The 19569-nt window shown below is 40.6% G+C and overlaps 2 protein-coding genes across 4 annotated transcripts; both read right to left on the minus strand.

Moving 5' to 3' along the window:
* Positions 1-5: 5 nt before the first annotated feature.
* Positions 6-8612, minus strand: p2rx4b (purinergic receptor P2X, ligand-gated ion channel, 4b). Its single transcript, XM_044111912.1, has 12 exons — positions 6604-8612; positions 6376-6523; positions 6224-6295; positions 2643-2715; positions 2463-2559; positions 2295-2375; positions 2053-2194; positions 1383-1519; positions 1202-1295; positions 1042-1107; positions 860-964; positions 6-148 (listed from the first exon to the last, which is right to left on the minus strand). The coding sequence occupies exons 1-12, from the start codon at positions 6744-6746 to the stop codon at positions 116-118; spliced, it is 1191 nt and encodes a 396-aa protein (XP_043967847.1). The 5' UTR covers positions 6747-8612; the 3' UTR covers positions 6-115.
* On the minus strand, positions 2665-19457 carry zbtb26 (zinc finger and BTB domain containing 26). 3 transcript variants are annotated; one of them, XR_006370220.1, is made up of 4 exons: positions 19304-19457; positions 14755-17688; positions 6604-6639; positions 6487-6523 (listed from the first exon to the last, which is right to left on the minus strand). XR_006370220.1 is itself a non-coding variant. In XM_044111910.1 (2 exons), the coding sequence occupies exon 2, from the start codon at positions 17655-17657 to the stop codon at positions 16317-16319; it is 1341 nt and encodes a 446-aa protein (XP_043967845.1). In that variant the 5' UTR covers positions 17658-17688; positions 19304-19457; the 3' UTR covers positions 12974-16316. The 3 variants fall into 3 exon arrangements, 1 of the variants encoding a protein (XP_043967845.1); XR_006370221.1 differs by lacking the exons at positions 6487-6523; positions 6604-6639 and adding an exon at positions 2665-2715; XM_044111910.1 differs by lacking the exons at positions 6487-6523; positions 6604-6639 and having other exon boundaries at positions 12974-17688.
* Between the last annotated feature and the right edge of the window lie 112 nt (positions 19458-19569).

Here is a 19569-nt window from a genome sequence, read left to right on the forward strand (position 1 = left end):
TACTTTACACACGTGAACAGTTTTATTTAAGGCATCTAACAGACTATCTGTGACAGTTTTAGAGCAAGAATGAATTTATATGAAGAAAATGAATTCTCATGGTGACTCCAGGCTGCTACTGGGTTCCATATGTTGTGCTCATCGATGCCTGGATCCAGAAAAAGAAAGAAAGAAAATAAATCAGATGTTAAAAGTGATTCATACTTTAAGTATCGACACTTATTTATTTAGTGGTTGGAGAACATTACATAGCTCCTCCATGTTTAATTTTAAACATGGAGGAGCTTAAAATTATTATCATGTGTAATAATTATTATTATGTGTGTTTTTTATGTGTATGTATGTTTACACTTCTAACAGTATGAACAAAAGCAAGAGGAACATGCAGAAGCTGAAGCTGGTTCTGTACCAGCCATTGTAGGAAGAAAAAAAAGAGAAAAAATTTACACTGAAAAACTGGAATTTAGAAATTAATCTTGGAACTTTAGTAGAAAAACTGTGGAAATTTCTATTTCAAAAGTAAAAAATTTTGACTTTTGAAACTCAGAAGTTTCCATATTTTTTGTTCTAAAAGGCAGCACTCAGTTACACTACTCATTTTCTTGATGAGGAAATAACATTATAACATGATGTAAAGCTCAAAAAAGTTGATTTTACTTGATACTGCCGCTTCAAGATGTTCCAAAGATTTTTCAGTATGTGTACATGTCCTGATTAAACCATTTTAAGAGCAATATATTAAATACTGCAGCTAACCGAAACAGTCACATGTTTCTGTCACTGCTTTTTTCATGATTAGAGGCTGAAAAGTTTTAGGAAGCACACGCTAAAGTGCAAAGTATGAGAGGATGCCTCTCACCGATTCGGCCTCAGATTCCTCAACCAGATATGTTGATTTCTGTCTGCTGTAAAGATCTCTCCTCTTCATGCAGGTCAACATGAACCAGTCTGCAACCAAGGGAACCTAATGGGGACATACAAAGATCCTCACATCCTGGTTGTCGTCTATTTCTGGGAGCAGCAACACACATCTTCACTCACCAAACTCAGAAAGGACAAAGCTGCACCCAGGTTCACTATGGTTGGTACAATTCCAAATTTCCCTGCCTGCAGCAACACAAATTCATCCAAATCAGTGGAAAGTGAACAGAAGCAAAGTTACTCAAGAGTCCTTCTAATTTCATAATCTGCTGAGCCTCACAGTTCCAAACACGATGACGTCAAAACGGATCCCGTACGCTTTGATCAACGTTCTCACTTCCTCTCCCTCTGCCGTCCTGTAGTACTTTGCAAACCTAAACAAATGGGTTTTATTAGTTTGTTTCCCCAACGTTTGTTCCTTTCAGGAAAAAAGAAAAGGCGTCTTTGGAAAACAGATTCACCTGAAGTTGTACCCCGGGGCCACATTGTTGACTGGATGTTTGTTGTCCAGCCTGCGGAAGGTGTACTTGGGATAACACTTCCTGGCCCACCAGTCCAGGTCGCAGCTCCAGTCAATAAGAATACCCAGGACACCGCCCTTTAAAACATGCAATGCTGCACATGTTGCACATAATTCCAAAGGGAAAGGAAAATGATGGTCTTTACTTTGTTTTAAGAACTAATAAATCCCCTCTCCCTTCAAAAAACATCATGTGCGTCTGTATTCTGCCCTGAGTCAATATTGTTAAAGGATCAATATCAAGTAAACCATATCTTTGAGATGGAAGGAAAGCAACATGAGTTTCAAAAGTTGTTCACTTTGTGATGTTGTGTTATGTTTAGTCCTTCCAAAGTAACTCAGTTTAGTCTTTTGCTGCAGTGACAGCAGCAGAGTTTTAGCAGATGCATTTACCAGCACAGCACATCTGAAGGCCGACACTGGATGGAGAGCATCAGTCAACAAGTCTGTTTTTTTTTCTTTGTGTTGCCACATGTCATGAAATGTACTAATGCACAGACTTTGACTGGGACATTCTAATACAAAGTTTGATTTAAATAACTGCAAAAGTGATAAAGTCAGAGGGAATGGATACTTTTGAATCCACCGTCAGTGGTAATTATTCTTAGTACCTTCACAGCCATGTCCTGGAAGTCCTCTCCGGCCTCAGAGACAATGTGCTTCAGGCGGAAGATGGGACAGTCGGGGTGTGTTTTGCGGTTGAACTCGCACGTCTTCAGATACGTGGAGTTAATGTGAGACAGTATGTTTCTTCTGGAGGAGGGAAGACAAGCATTTTTGCTAAAATCGCACTCAATAAAACCGCTTCCTGCAGGAGTTGTTTTCTTTCTCCATTCAGATGCAGTATGCTCACTTGTGAAGGTTGAACTTTGGGTAGGTGATGCTGTTTTTGATCAGCACAGTGAAGTTTTCAGCCTCGGCCAGAAGTGCTCGCCTGTCAGGCAGGGAAACGGCACAATTAGCCTCGCCTTAAAAACCATAAACCATCCGATAAATCCTGCAGCATTACGTCGGCTCTCACTTGGGTAGGTTGGTGTCGATTTCCAGGGGACACCAGGAGAGAACCTCACAGGTCTTGACAGTGGAGGAATAGTTTTCACACAGTCCTGTCCGTATACCTGAGGGAGGAGGATCGTCATGGTGCATGATGTGATGCTTTGTAAAGCTGGTGTATGAAGGTGTATTTGGGACTGAGGCGTACCATTCCCTCGAGGATCATTATAACCCTCCACACAGTCACAGTCGTCCACACAGGTAGTGGAAGGGCTTGGAAGCTGAAAAGGAAATTTGCAGGGACAATGCTAAAGTTTTTTACTTTATTAGAGCTCATTTATAGTTTCCCATAAATGAACTCTAATATAGGTAGAAACAGACCTATAGGTCTTTAAAGGCTGACGCTGATTCAACAACCGGAGTTAGTTTTGCACTGCAACAAAACATAACATAACCTTTACAGTTTTCTCAAATTATTTTTAAATTTTCTCGAGATAAGGAGTTCATTTTCCAATGGTTTTCTCAAAATAATGAGTTAATTTTCTGTTTTCCTAAGATGGCAAGTTCATTTTCTGATGGTTTTCGCCAGATAGCAAGTTAATTTCCAGTTTTCTTGAGATGATGAGAGAAAACATTTTCTAGAAAACGTTATCTAGTTAAGTTAATCTTCAGTTTTCAGTTAACTTAATTTTCCAATGGTTTTATTGAGATACGGAGTTAATCTAAAAAGAAAAAGGAAAATATAGTCGTTACCTCAAGAAACGCTTAGAGAAAGAGTATACATGCGAGTACGATCGCTCTCGCCTTAAGTATCTGTAAACTCGTACATGTGCTGAAAGCAGTTTTCAACAGGACTAACGCCAAACGCCAGATTGTTGAGATGGTGGGAAAATTTGTAAGGGTATCACAGATCGGCAGAACATTACTACTTGGTACTTCCATGATCTGATATACTGAGCCCTGATGACCAAAAAAGGCCATCAAATTCAAATAGAAATGAATTACATGGAAATCATGCAAAAGATCATGCACAATTACGACACACTCTGCCACAATAATTGACAATATTTTTACTAATATTACGGACGGAGAGGTGCTGAGTGGACTCTTCAAAATCGATATAAGTGATCATTTACCAGTTTTTGCTATTTACAAAAATCACCAGAAAATTATTACTGTACCTGCGCTAACGAAAAAAGTGTTCAATATGTCAAAAAAAAATTTGGATAAATTGAAAAATGATTTGTGTCAACAAAATTGGACTAATGTATATGTGGATGATGTACACAGAGCATATGATGAGTTTATGAATATTTTGGGAGTTCTGTATAAAAGACATTGTATGACAACTAAATTTGTTAAGAAAGATGCTGTTGACAAGCCATGGATGACAAAAGGGTTGAGAAATGCTTGTAAAAAAAAGAATAATTTGTATTCATCCTTTTTGATGTTAAAAACGAAAGAAGCAGAGGATAGATATAAGAAATATAAAAATAAATTGACATGGATTATAAGAAAACATAAAAAAGAATATTATACCGACCTATTAACAAAAAGTAACGGTGACACAAAAGCAATATGGACAGTTATACATAGTGTTTCTACAAAGCATACAATAAAATCTGGTATTGCAACACACTTTTTAAAAGAAAATACAGAAATTTATGATCGGAATGAAATAGCAAACGAATTCAATCATTATTACGTAAATGTTGGTCCAAGACTTGCTGCTCAGATACCAAAAGATGATAGCGACGTTACCCAAAAAATTGGGAGTTGTCCAAACAGCATCTTTCTTGGAGAAACGGATGAGAAAGAAATACTGAGTATCGTAAACAAAATGGCGAATAAAAAATCAAAGGATTGGGTAAATATGGATATGAAATTTGTAAAGGAAATTATGTCTTATGTAATTAAACCATTCACCTATATCTGTAATTTGTCATTCTCATCAGGAAAATTTCCAGACGCCATGAAAATAGCAAAGGTAATTCCCATTTACAAAAATGGTGAGAAATGTATGTTTAGTAATTACAGACCGATATCGTTGTTGCCACAGTTCTCAAAAATTTTGGAGAAACTATTTGTAAATAGATTAGATACATTTATAGATAAAAATAATATATTAAGTAGTAGTCAATATGGATTTAGAGCCAGAAATTCGACATCAATGGCCCTTATGGAACTGACAGAACATATAACAAATGCTATTGATCAAAAACAATATAGTGCCAGCATTTATGTCGATCTAAAGAAAGCATTCGATACGATTGACCATAGCATTTTACTCAAAAAACTTATTAAATACGGGATTAGAGGGCCGGCATTACAGTGGATTTCGAGCTACCTGGAGAATAGAAAACAGTTTGTACAAGTACATGATACTAGATCCGAATTTTGTGAAATTACATGTGGAGTTCCACAGGGCTCAGTACTTGGACCAAAGTTGTTCATCTTATATGTAAATGATTTGGTAAATGTATCAGGGTTTTTCAAATGTATTCTATTTGCGGATGATACCACTTTTTTTTGTCAGGGCAATGATATAAAAGGGATGTTAAAAGAAATGAAAATAGAATTTATGCAAATACATAAATGGTTCAAACTTAATAAATTATCTTTAAATTTGGACAAAACAAATTATATGTTATTTACAAGGAGACAAAGAACTGTAAACACTCCATTTAAAGTTGATGGTGTAGAGATTTGTAGAGTTAGTGAGGTGAAATTTTTGGGTGTGATAATTGACGAGAAATTATCATGGAAATCCCATTTGAATTATTTAAGAACAAAATTAGCAAAATCAATTGCAGTGCTTTATAAAGTACGGGATTTTCTGAATGATCATGCACTGTTTATGTTGTATAATGCACTAATTGTTCCACACTTGGTTTATTGTGTTGAGGTATGGGGAAAGGCATGTTATACTAGTACAAAATCTGTTTTTGTTTTGCAAAAAAGGGCAATAAGAGTTATTGCTCGAAAACATGGTAAATATCCAACAAATACATTATTTTGTAATTTGAGGTTTTTGAAATTCAATGATTTAGTTGATTATAATATTTTGTTGGTTATGTATAAGGCACACCTAAAAACATTACCCTTAAACATCCAAAAAAATTTTGAAAAGAGAGAGAGTAGTTATAACCTTAAGGGGACACAGATTTTTAAGAAACCTAAATTCAGAACTTGTTTGAAAGAACGATGTACTTCGATACAAGGAGTCAAACTGTGGAACGACCTGCAAAACGATGTTAAAAATGTTAAATCATTACACATGTTTAAAAGAATGTTAAAGATTGTTTTTTGGAAGAAGTATGAAATAGTATAAAGTCAAAGTATAGTATTGTTCAGTTGAGATTGATGATTGACCTTGTTTCTTTGTTCTTCCTTTGTTTTCTTTTTTTGTCACATAAGACAAATCAAAAAATTTTTAGTTTTTTTTGTTTTGTTTTTTGTTGTTTTGATCCATAGTTGAGAAAAAGGGGCAGATATTATAAGATTATTTTCTTCTTTCTGCTACCTTTCATTTCATTTTTTAAATAAATTTTTTTTTCTTTGTATTGAATTTTTTTCTTTGTATTGAATGAAATGAATAAAGATTTAATAAAAATAAATAATAAAAAAAAAGTCTGAAGAACGCTGTCCCATGATTATAGAGATGAAAGTACCTGCAGTGCAAAGAGGAGGAAAAAAAAGCAGTATCCTTCATCGTATTACTGATAATGACTCAGTTAGAACATGCTCTGGTGGTTAATACATTTAAACACTCTAAACAACTAGTCCTACCTCAGCACAGCGTGACTGGGTTTGCCCGGGGGTCATGACCATGTTCGTCAACACGAAGAATGAATCCTCTCCCTGTTGGACAGAGGTCCAAGACTCTAATTGCAGTCATTTGGTAGCAAAACTTCAGGCAGAGCCCTGAACATTCCAGATACCTGTGGGGGGATGTTGTAATCCACCACATCCCAAAAACGAGGCTGCATGTCGGAGATGTTGGTAAAGGCAAAGCCCTTCACTTTAGTTGTGACAGTACTGATGACAGAGTCTCTCTCCTGGTACGCTTTCTGCACCACACACACATACCTGCAGCAGGCAGCAGCCATGGTTGAGCTCATAAAACCATAAAAAGTACGGCTATTGTTTTTTTTTTTCGTTGGACTTACCCCACCACATACAGCAGCACCAAGAACTGCGTGAACCTGAAGACAAATCCGACACGTATGCTGGGAATAATCAGCGTTTTTGGCGTTTCATAGTCAAACACATAGTGTAGAAAGCCCTGGCAGCAGCCTGTCGACTTGCTCATCGCTGCACCACGTACAATAACAAACTGAGCAATCTCGATAAATGGACAGTTGCTGCCTTTATTCAAATCTTTATATTCAAATCATGCTGGACGTAGACACATAACACTCAACGGCGGTGTGTTTGAGCAAACCCTTCACAGAAAAGACTGGATACGTTTTCTTGTCTAACTCTGCTAACAGCTTTCTTGGCATTGATAGAAATGTTTGTGTTACATGTTTGGGTGAATTGGGTAATTTGGACTTTCATTCTGATTTGATACTGAAATTGCGTCGACTTTTCATTGGGAAACGGAAAAACAATTGAAGCCTTAAGATAAAACTCCGAAATGTGAAGTGTGGAAAGAGTAAAAAGGGTCAAAAGGCAAGTTTAAAAAATCCACAAAACTGTCAGCCAATATATTGTAAGGTATTTTTTTTAGTCTCTGAGAGATTTCTCAAAAAAACAGATAACAAGGACTTCATTATCCAGTTTTTTCCCTTGGATGTTGGCAAGGTTTTGGCTGCATGTCGTCTTCAGCTCAACACCTGCACAGACCAGCCAATCAGAAGCAGACCAAACAATCACCCCCCAAAAGGAAACATCTGCCTGGAGCACTACCAGTCTGAATCCAATCAGAAATGCTCAAAGAACAGTAAAATACACACAATCTCCAGAAATGCTGCACTCCTATACAGGTGAAAACAATCTGTATGAAGAAATTTACTTGCTATACTAATTTGTAATATGACTCAAGAAAAGGGTTTTTGAAAACCAGAATATCCAGGCCAGGTCAAATGTGTCTGGTCTAGCATCCTAGAAAGAAAGCATTGGTGACATTTCATCAGAGGTATCTCTGGAAAGTTATCAAGATTATCTGGGAGGAGAGACACACAACTTTCGACTTTAGCGGACTGCCACATTAAACAAGTCACGCCTCATGAAACAAGTTCTACCAAGTTTTATGACAGAAAAACAAAAGATAATGTATAAAAAATAAACTGAAAATAACGTCTAAAAGAGTCTAATAGACCTCAAGATCTGGGGAAGATGCTGCAACCTATGTGGGGATCTGGAGAGCAAGGAGATCCAAGGTGCTTACAATGACCATACCATGACCACCATTAACGATAGACCCCTATACAAAACAACACATGCACCATTTGAGGACCCAGCATACAGCCCATGATATAACACACCAACCATGTCACTCTGTGAGCGATGAAGGACCGAAGAGTGAGGCTGTCTGTCTGTCATGCAAAAAGTTCTCCACTCTAGAGACTTGGACAAAGTGCAGCATGCACAATGACACCATTGTTCCAATGTCTCGCCACACATTTACATGTCACCTTCAGATACACTCTGAGAGAAACGCCAAGCCTGCCCACAGATCAAGACACTAGCTTGGCGTTTTAGACACTATACAGAGACGCGGACCGGCCTGCATCTGTGTGTAGAATGTGAGAACCCTGGCAAAGATGTAGAAACAGCCTTAAACTTGTACTTTGTTACAGCAGTGTAATTTGACACTGGGATTATTTGAGTACCTTTATTCACTGGGAAAAGTAGAGCTTTTAGGAAATTGTTTTCCTGGAGCGTAATTATGATTTGACACTGAGAAACTCTCTTCTGCTAGCCACCAAGGCTGCTAGAGGATCTGTACATAACAGGCTGATTTCCATCTCTAGTCCTCAGTCTAAGACTACTGCACACAAAAAAATCTCCCCATAATGAGAAATGATGGTTATTAAACAGTTGTTTGCAAATTGTTGTATGCAATAGTTGAATAAATTTTACTGTTACGTTAATAAGTAAGTTAAATAGAGTTAGCAAAGAGGCGCTAAAATAGCTAAACAGGCTAATCGTGCGACTAGGAAAGTTGTCCGTCCGTCCATCCATCTTTTCTGCTTAACCGGGCTCGCTGGGGTAGCAGCCTAAGAACAGAGGCCCAGACTTCCCTGGCCACTTGTTCCAAATGAATTTCTGTCTTCATTCAAACTGTTGAATTTGAACGGTTTGCAAGTTCAACTTTTCCAGAAATTAATCCTTTCATGAGGACAATTTATTTTGGTCAATTACCATAATTTACATGGTTTTGGAAATCTAGGGGGAACCCCCACTAACACTGGGAGAACATACAAACTCCCACAGAAAGAGGCTCTTGGTTAAGAACTAAGATCTTTTTTCTGTGAAGATGCCACCCATTTTTTTTTTGGTCTAAAATATGAGATGTATTTTGAGGTCTTGGAAACGGTTCAGAACTTTCCTGGATACTTTTTGCTAGTTGTTTGTTTTAGAGGTTTTCTTGCTTCTCTTCAGTTTTTGTTGCTTCTTGAGGCTCAAAGTTTGTCGTATCGTTTTCCACTCTGAAGATGTTTCTTCACAGACTGCCTCCACTGGTTCAGGATCTTGGCTTTCCCTTTTCTCTGACAGGGTTTCCACACACAGGTCTGTCACTTCCATGGCTTCAGGATCAAGGAAGCTTGAATCCCTCAGCATCTCGTTTACAAAGTAATTTAGCTCCTTGGGAGATGCATCAGGAAATTCAATATTCTCTAACAGATGATCCAGATCCATGGTCTCAGGGTCATAAATGGTTTTTACAGGGATAGTGTAGTTTTCCCTGTTTGGTTCTTGATGCCTGGCCACTTTTCTTCTTGGAGGTCCTAGTTCATCTCTGTCTTGGAGCTCCGTTTTCACATTTTCCAGCTCTGTTTCATAATTAACCTCACAGCTACAGTACCGTTGTTGGAGGACAGTGAGTTGCTTTTGGAGACTGTCCTTCTCGGCTCCAAGTTCACTGATGATCTTTTGGTCCCTCATCATTTTCTGTGACTGAGCTTTCATCTCTTTATCTACCTCCTGCTTAAATATTTCTGCTTGCTGTCTTAAAGCAGAAACATCTCCTTCATATGTCATTTGAAGTTCCTGGTAAGAAACTTTAGCCTGCTCCAGTTCACTTTGGAGATGTTTTATGGTCTCTGTGGATTGCTGCTGCAGCAAAGAGAACTCTTGTTCCATTTTCTGATGCAGATTGTTCTTTTCAGCTCTAAGTGCATTGATAAGATGATGGTCATTCTTGGCTCTTTCCAAATTAGCTTCTTTCTCACAATTCACCTCATACTGATAAATGTCTGCTTTCTCTCTCAGGGCAGAAACATCTGCTTCATACCTCCTGTTTAATTCTTGGTATGAAATCTTATACAGCACCAGCTCACTCTGCAGACGGTTCTCTGTTTCCTGCAGGCAGACAATCTCCTTGGACATTTTTTCTTGGAGATCGTCCTTCTCAGCTCTCAGGTTTTCAAGGATCTTTTGCTCATGCTTGATTTTTTCTTCATAAAACATCTGCATGTCGACCTGCAGGTTCTCCTCACCTGTAGCTTCATATTTCGATTGAAGCTCCTCGTAGCGAGTCTTGATTTGGTCCAGCTCTTGTTGGAGGGCGTCACTTTTCTCTTTTCTTTCTGGATTTGTGACCTGAATGCTTCCTCACCCACAATATGAGCTACCTTCAATTGCTCAAATTCCTTCTGCAGCAGCCTTTTCGTCTTGTGTTTTATGTCGCTGTGCATCCTGGAAGCGATTATAGCTCGTCTGAGAGACTCTGAATCGGAAAACTCTTCTCCTGTCAGTAGTTCTCTCTTCATGTCCTTGAGTCTTTTCTGCCCTTGTAACTCGGCTTTTGTTTTCTCCAGTTCTCTTTGCACGTAGACCAGCTTTTGGTTCTCCTCAAACCATCTTGCTCTCTCCTTTTCCAGAAGAGAGCCAAGTCTCTGGATCTCTCTCTGTAACTCAATGGGAGGCGTTCTGTTCTCAGTCCAGCCTTGCAGATTTTGTCCAGCTCTCCATGCTCCATGCTGGGGTCTCATCTCACCGTTGGAGGAATGTGGCCTTTGGTTCCACATGTTTGGACAAAACAATGTTTGTTAAAATCCGTTTTGATCTGCAAACAATCTCAATGTTCAACTTTGAAAGCGCTTTGAGAACGTCTGAACTTGTCAGTAGTGCAGCAAACAATGACAAGAATGTAGAAGTTTGTTCCATACATACAGTGCTGATGACATCAGAAGCATGACTCTAGTCGTGACATCACAGAGTTTTCCTTCATCTCTGGAATGATGATGTGAGTGTTTGAGAAATCTACCACACTGACCAACCAACCTCCCCCATCATCCTTCTCCTCACCTTCCTACCCCCCATATTGGAGTTGGGATGGTTATATAGTGTTAGGGTGGCTCTGATTTATTCTTTCTGTAGACTTTTGTTCCTGGTTATTTTTGTTGAGGCTTTGCATCTTAGGACAGTTGTCCCCTCTGGTTTTGGACGACATGCAGTTGGAAGTTTTTTGCTCTTTCTCTTTTAGTTTTGGGCAGTCGGTTTGATGCGTATCCATGGCAATACTTTTTTAGGTTTATTTTTACGCTGATCATTATCTCAAAAGATCAAATAGTGAACTAATTACTGCCACCTGTACTACAACCACAAATCTCATCAGACTTGAAAAGAAGCCTTTGTACATGCAGAGCAGAGAAAATTTCTTCCATGGTTTGTAATGGGCAAGAATCAAATCCCCAAATCCAACATCTTTCTGCCCAGCTTTAAACCAAACAGCCAGAGAGAAATTTACAAGGGAGCAGCAGTAGAGGCAGAAGAGATTGATTTAGCAGTTCATTACAACAACTTATGATCATCCAAGACTTGTGATTGTGGGACTTTGTGTCTGCAATAGGGATGTTTAAGTGTTAGCATGTCATGACAGCAGCACTGTCTCTAGAAGAATGATTGAAACAATAAATTCATTACTGACAGAAATTCAAACAATATTTATAAAATGATAAAAAGTGAAGCCAGTCCAGACAGTCCTACCTTAGCTTTCGTTTAAATCGCAGATATGTATTCCCACGTCCCACCTGACCTGTCCCTTAAGTGAAAGTGAAATTAAAGCTGCAGTATGTAACTTTTATTAACAAAATTACAACTACATAGTATTTTCTTGAGAAGTCTGGATTCTTAAGTAAGCCAGTTGCAGTCCTTTAAAATTCGTGACGATTTTAATTGGTCAAATAGACTTAAGAAATTGGAACAGCAGGGGGTGGAAATTACATTTTTCTGTCATGGGACCCAAGATTCCTGGCGGCGACCCTGGGGGCAGTATACCACCCACCCCGAGCCAGTGAAGGCCTCTACCCTTTTCTGGCTCAAGACCTCGCAGGATCAGAGGCTCAGTACCTCGGATTTGGAGGCACCGAGAGCTCTAGATCACGACCTGATGAAGCCAATATTATCCGCAAAAGCCGAGATGCCATCCTAAGGCCACTAAAAACGGATCCCCTCAACACCTTGGCTGTGCCAATGAACAGAATTGGTGACAAAGGGCAGCCTTGGTGGAGTTCAACCCTCTACATAAACAAGCCCGACTTACTGTTGTAATGCAGACCAGACTCTGACATTCAGAGACCTAACAGCCAGTATAATGAGCCCCCCGAGGGACACGGTGGAACGCCTTCTGCAAGTCCACAAAACTTGAGGAACTTCCATGCACCTGAGGGTGGAGAGCTGGTCCAGTTTCCATGACCAGGGTAAAAACCACACTGCTCTTCGTTAATCTGAGGTTTGACTATCCGACGGACCCTCCAGGACCCCTATTCAGGGGTCTATTCAGGACCCCTGAATAGACTTTACCAGGGAGGCTTAAGAGTGTGACCCCTCTGTAATTGGAGCAGACCCTCCGTTCCCCCTTTTGGAACAGGGGGACCACCACTCCAGGCTGCCAGTCCAGGGGAACTGCCCCCGATGTCCATGCAATATTGCAGAGTCGCGTTAAGCAACACAACCCTACAACATCCAGAATTTAAGAATAATGGGTTTGTGTCCTCATAATAACCAACATTATGGATGATCCTAATGGCTCGTTTCTGGAGGATACTCAGTGGTTGTAAAGAGCTTTTGTAATTAATTCCCCATAACAATATGTTAAATATGGCAAAATCAAAGAGTTAGAACTATCTTGAGCGTACCATCGTTATTATTATTTTTTTTTTACCTGTTTTGGGGACAGATTTTTTCCCTCTCCATTGACTAACTTTATTCAAATTCAAGGTTGAAACTCTTCTAAAGTGTTCATTGTGAGATTATGCTACTGCAATAAGAACTTTTTTTTTATCTTTGCATTTGCATTTTGCAAATTTTCTTTTTTACCCAATGAATCTGTTTACGTCTGCAAATAAAACATCTGATAAGAAGAGGCAATGTTTACAGTTTTATTTTTTTCTGAGAACTTTTAATTTCATGAACAAAGAACAAAGACAATGTCATTTTGGTCCAATGTTACCTCGGATATTACACCTACAGAAAACAGCTCATGTCATACAAACGGTTTCTAGCTCCACAAACGACAGAAACATCCTGCAGAACAACATTTTAGTACCAACGCTCCTTCAAGTGTCTTCTGTTAATGAATTTCCTGTTGTCATAATCATACAGATAATAACAAACAGTTACATATGTTAAGCACAATATACAGATACTGTACATTTGATTTTGCAGTGTTTTTGTTTTTGTGTTTTTTTGTTTTTGTTTTAAGGTAACAGACCACACACAGGCCAGGATTCATTACCAGAAGATCTTCAGTCATTTTTGTTTGTGGTTCAGTGTTTAAGTTTCAAGTATGACACAAAGGCATCTGCACTGTATTGTACACAGAAAAACAACAACAACAAAAAAAACAGTCCACATTATTGAAGCCATGGTGAAGTGCCGATATGGTTGTTCTCTCCGTTTTAAAGCACACAGCCGAAACCTGACATTTACTTACACAGAATAAAAAGACACAAACAATTTATTTTCCCTGTCGAAAGTTAAATCAGAACAAACTTTTCTTGTTTTAGGCTAGTTAGAATTACCAACATTATTTCTATTTGCTAAATGCCAAAAAATGCAGCAAGACTTTCTTTTGGAGATATATATTTTTTTTTTAACTTTGTTTGAACTCAGAAGTCAGAGGTTTGCATACATTTGGTCAATATCAGGGGTAACTGTTTTCAAGGGTGTAATTTTGTCTTGCAAGTTGGTGGGGACAGAGGAGCCACAGTCACTGGAAGACCTTCTCTTTTCTAATGCTAGGAATAAAGCCAAAACTTACATGTGAATGCCAGACAGTCTTATTCAATAAATTATGATATGATGCGTCTTTGATATAGCAAATAATAAAGATGCAAAACCTTTTTTGGGTCGGGTTGGAGCAGCTGGTGAATAGAGTTATTACTGGATTCTATAAAATGTGGCTTAAAGCTGAGGTGCTGATGTTTGGATTTGTAAAAATATATATTATCTCTGCTAATAAATCTAGAGTTTGGTTTCTGTCAGTGCGAGAAACAAGAGAGAACAAAGCGAATTTCTCTTTATAATGGCCCATAATTTAATTTTACTTAATAGGAGCCATGATTTAAAATCCAACAAACTTTGGCTCCTATAAGCTTTTATGAAATATTTCATCCTATTTAACGATTGATCTGAATATCGCCACGTTCTACGAACAAATGATGCAATTTGTCCAGGGGGGAAAATGTAGAAAAACAGGTGGTTATATTATTTTTTTTCTCACAGTCAGCTTAACGTCACGCGCAGACTCGTTGCCACGGCAACCAATATACAACAGCCCCGGGAGCGAAGAGCAAAGAATACGTTCAAATACGTCAGAAATTAACAATGAAAAAAACAAACAAAAAAAAAAAACAAAAAAAAACATTTACCGCACAAAAACGGACGTACAAACAAACAGAACATTCTGTCCGTTGCAGATTTATGTTTCTGAATTTCCATTTTGCGATCATCGCGAAGTGATCGCCTGAACACTGGCGGTGGTTGATTTGCTAATTTAAACACCTAAACTCCTGATTATGTGTCAGGAAATACTCCGAACTGCGCAGCGAGAGCACATGTTAAGGTGATTAAAGTTAAGCTAGCATGACTAACTTACTCTCCACTTTCTTCATATGTATATATTTTAATTAAAGCTTTTTACTGACCGGTGAAATGTGATCCCTTTGGACCTTGTTTTCTTGCTATCTTTGTGTTGACAATATGAAAACTTTGCGTCCCCTTCTCAGATTCTTTGCTTGATTGTGTCATTTCCCCGACCACCGATATTCCTGACTCAATGCAAAGCAGCAGCGCGTGTGGCTCACTGCCACGGCGCGCGCAGTAAGTCACGTGACGTTCAATCCACTAGATCAGTGGTCCCCAACCACCGGTACCGGGCCGCGCAAGAAATAATTAAATATGTCCGTTCTATGTATTGAGTCTGGAGGAGCTTTTATTTTGAAAATCGTACACCGGATGCCGAGGGTTGAGTCTTGCGCCAGCTCACAACGCGCGCACCCCCACCCCTTTCGATCCTCACACCGGTCCGCTGTACTAAAAAGGTTGGAGACCACTGCACTAGATCACTGAGCGTACTTGCCATTTACATTTTACAAAGGAATTTTAAAAAGCGTTACCTGGCTGTTAATGCTTTGAATACAACGTTGCATAAAGAAAAAAAAAAGATGCAGGAAATATTGGTCTGGACTGTCCTCTTCCTGCCACAGTTGGTGGGGACATGTCCACACCAGTCCTTCAGGAAGATGCCCCCTATGACTGGTTTTTGTTTTTCAACTGTATGAGTTGAGTTAAATCTTTTGGGTTTTCTTGCTCAAATGTCTCACAACAGTTTTCTGGAGTTCTGATTAGTTCCTCCTAACAGAACCGGCATAACGCATTCCCCCTAAAGCGCTTTGGGTTTCTCTGGGCTGAATAAAAAGCAGCACAGGCCATTCACCATGTTTCACGAAAGCAGCGACTCCTAACATCTGGAAATTGTTCCCGCATTGAACCAGAAGCTCTACAGTTCTCTTCCTGATATCGTGGCTGATTTCTTTTGACCTTCCAGACCTGTTGTACGAAGTGAAGTGTAGAATAAGGAGCGGGACTTTACCAGGCTACTGTCAAACAGGAAGGCAGCAGGTTTCAGATGCGGCCTTAAAATACATTCGCATGTATCTACAAATAACTCAAATGTGTCCGCTCAGTTAATCTATTAGAGGTCTGCAGAAGGAAACCCAAAAGGTTTGACTTAAGTCATGCAGCTAAAAAAAAAAAAAGGATCCCTGATACTGATCAACTGTATTTAAACTTCTGTGTTTGAAAAACGTTATGAAAAAAAAATCTTCTTGCCAAGTTTTTCTTGTTTAGCTAATAGAAATAATTCAGGCAATTCTACCTGACCTGAAACAAGAGACATTTGGTCTGATTTAACTTCAGACAGTAAGAAAAAAACTGTTTGTCTTTTTATGCGGTGCAGGGTTTCCCCCAGTGTTTTAAGCACTGCTTATTTACTTAAAGTATTTTTATAATGTATGCATTTTTAAGACGTTAATGTTGGTGTTTTAACTGAAAAACACGACTGGCCATTGGCTCCCAACCACCAGGCTTAGCAAGTTATCTGGGGGAAATCTTGCGGTGTATGTAAACTTCTGCTGTCGACTGTGAAGGCTGACCACAGTGAGGCTCTTTGAAAACTCAATCACCTTACTTGAAAAACAAAAAAACTTTACATTCGTCCAAAATCAAACTCCAGGCCGCCCTCGTGCAGGCTGCCCTCATTTGCGTTGTCGAAGCTGTTCTTGCCGTGGATCTGTTTGAGGTGTTTGCGCAGCACGGGCTTGTGAGCGAACACCATTTCGCAGTAGTTGCAGCGGTGCGGCTTGTCCCCGCTGTGCAGGTTCAGGTGATCCAGCAGCGAGCACTTCTGGGTAAACGTCTTGCCGCAGATCTTGCACTGGAAGGGCTTGATGCCGGCGTGGACGCGCATGTGCCGGTGCAGGTTGCCCTTCTGCGTGAAGGTCTTCCCGCACAGCAGGCACATGAACAGCTTGTGCATCTTGAGGTGGTTGGCGTAGTTCTCCAGCTGCCGGAAGACCCGGGCACACTTGGGGCACTGGTGGTACCACTGCAGAGGCTTGTCGTAGCTCCGCTGGTGTCCGACGTGCTTCTCGGCGAGCGGGGACGAGGGAGGCGGGCTGAGCGGGTAACCGGCCATGCCCGGCGGCGCCACCATCTCGCTGCCACGGCTGTCCACGGTGGAGTTGATGAGCGAGTGCTGCGGCTCCGGGGAGTGCATGGCGGCGGGGGGGCTGGCGGAGAAGTGGCCGGTGATGGTGTTCTCCGCTACGTCGGTCACAGACTCCACTTTCACTATGGTGATGTCGTTATCCACCAAACCGGGCCTCGGCCGCCTCCGCCACACCTGGAGGGGGCTCACGGACGGCTGGATTATGACATCGTCGTCCTCGTCGTCCTCGTCGCTCTCGACATTATTGTCTCTCTCAACCTGGCCCATCACCACCGCATCGTCCTCCTCCTCCTCTTCATCCTCCTCCTCTCCCTCAGGTACAGTCCGCACCTGAGACCGTTCCTGCTCCTTGTGAGCCTGGGAGGAAGGACCCTCGCCTCCCTTGTCCCGCCGCAGGTCCAGATCAACCTCCAGCTGGCGTGAGGCCTGAGGTTTGATGAACTTGTTGAGGGCTTGGGTGCACTGCTCCACAATGTGGCCCATTTGGAGGAAGCTGGCCACCGTCAGGTAATGCACGAGCTCCAGCTCAGGGAACTCCAGCTGGCCGGTGTAGCAGGAGAGCAGCAGCTGCCGGCCCACTTCCGCCTCCTGAATCATGGAGATCTGGACCTCCCTGGAGTCCTGCTGCAGGATGAACTGGTCCCTAAGGAAAGATGAACCGGCAGCAAACACCACTTTGTGGCCGGGGACCTCCAGCTGGTTGATGCGGACGACGACGTCGCAGAAGCGTCTCTGGTGTCGGAGAAGGTTCATCTTCTGCAGCATGGAGTCCCCGAACGTGGCGAATCGGAACTGCAGGATCACCTGGTTCTGGGCCATAGTGGACCACTGGACAGCCGCAGCAGCGCACCTGGCCAGGACAGATTCAAACAGAGAATCAGCCCCACAATGACTCTACTGTTGTCAACGGTCATCATTATTATATCTTAGGACAGTGTTTCTCAATTCTGGTCCTCATGCCCCCTGCCCTGCATGTTTTAAGTGTTTCCCTTCTGCCACACACCTGGATTGAATATTTAGCAGGCTTCTGCAGTACTTGATGGTCATGCAGTCATTTGAATCAGCTGTTCTGGAATGGAGGCACATCTAAAACATGCAGAGCAGGGGGGCCTGAGGACTGGATTTGAGAAGCACTGAATTAGGAGAGTATTAATGTCATGCTGCAGCCTGAGAGGACTGCTTTCCATCATAATGTCCAACTATACAAAACCCAGAAAATGTTGATTTCAGTTCAATGTTCTTCATTTATTTACAAGATGATGAATCAATAGAAGAACTTCTCCTGTTTAGACTCAGAAAATGACTAGATTTTTTACATCCAAAGACCGACACCAGTTAATAGGGTTAGCCTCTCACACAGTTTCACCCTGCAAAAACAACAAACCATAAATGGGAAATTCTTGTTCTTCCTCTAGAAGTTTTCTGTTGATCATAAAAGGTTTTTGAATCTAAACAAACAAAAGCCTTGCAATTTGATAGAGTGTGCATACCTTAGACATCCATTGTATATTAGATGTTTTTTCTGCAAGAACTGCTGTTAATTCAGGTCAGTTCAATTTTATTTAATCAAGAAAAGCGCAGTAAACACTGTTACATTTCCAAAACAAATGTACTGTTCTGTACATTAGGTTTTCTAGTCACAAGACTGTTTGCAAACCTAATCTTTGGTTGGATCTCTTTAAAAGACTGAAATGATATATTCTCTGATTTTTACTATGGAGCCAATTGAAAATTTCACGTTCTCCTCTTGTTTACACTCGCTTTCTAAATTGTGTTGTTTGTTGAGCACTGCTTTAAAATGATTGCCTTTCATTGTTAATAAACTACCGACTTATCAATTTATCTAGCAATGATACTGCCGCCATAATAATGACGACGAACTGCTTAGGAACTAATAGAAAGAGTCGGTTCTTCGAGGGAATGAGCCAAGTGGTCAGGATCTCGAAAAACAATCGCAATTCCCATCACTATGAGAACTAGCCACAGACATAAACATACTATTAAATATCGGTGAACAGAGCCAACAGCCAAAGGCTTTATTGCACTGAACGATAAAAATGAGTTAATTAGTACCGCAGTCACTTTGTTGTTAATAGCTTGTGGCTTGCAGCTGAACATGTTCTTTCTGTAAAATTGTCCATTTGTGAGCAAATTTCCATGTCCGTGGGAAATTAGCTCATCAGTCTGGCTAACGGACCGCTCGTGCACATCTCCTATTTAGGAAAACGGGGTGCCGAGTACATTTCCGGTCACAGTTGTAGAAAAATTACCAATTTTCCAAGTAACCATGCGTTCAAAGAGTAGCTACATGACTGTAATCCTCAAAAAGCGTCGTGGCAACGGCCTACTCAGTAGCTCCTCAGCTAACTGCTCAGGTAACTTGCGCAATCTTTGCGTACAACGTATTCATCCCGTCTTTAATTCAGGTTCTAGCAGTCATGGAGCGCCGTGTTCCTGTTACTTACTTGATAACGCACCAGATGTAGCTGGGTTGTTGTCGGCAGGATCCCGGCCTGTGACTGCCTGTGGAAAAGAGGGAGCTGCTCCGGATGCAAAACAATTAAAGGCCCAGTACCTGTGGACCATTTTTTTAATGCCAAGTCAGCCCGTTTGAGGATTCAAAGCAAAATCCATAAAAAAGTCACATGTTAACATTATTTAGTTTTCCCTTTTTTTATATAGAAAAAAAGGACTTCCATGAAGCATCCATAGTTTATAAGTTTTTGGTTGC

Source organism: Gambusia affinis, linkage group LG03 (assembly GCF_019740435.1).
Source record: "Gambusia affinis linkage group LG03, SWU_Gaff_1.0, whole genome shotgun sequence".
NCBI classification, from domain to species: domain Eukaryota; kingdom Metazoa; phylum Chordata; class Actinopteri; order Cyprinodontiformes; family Poeciliidae; genus Gambusia; species Gambusia affinis.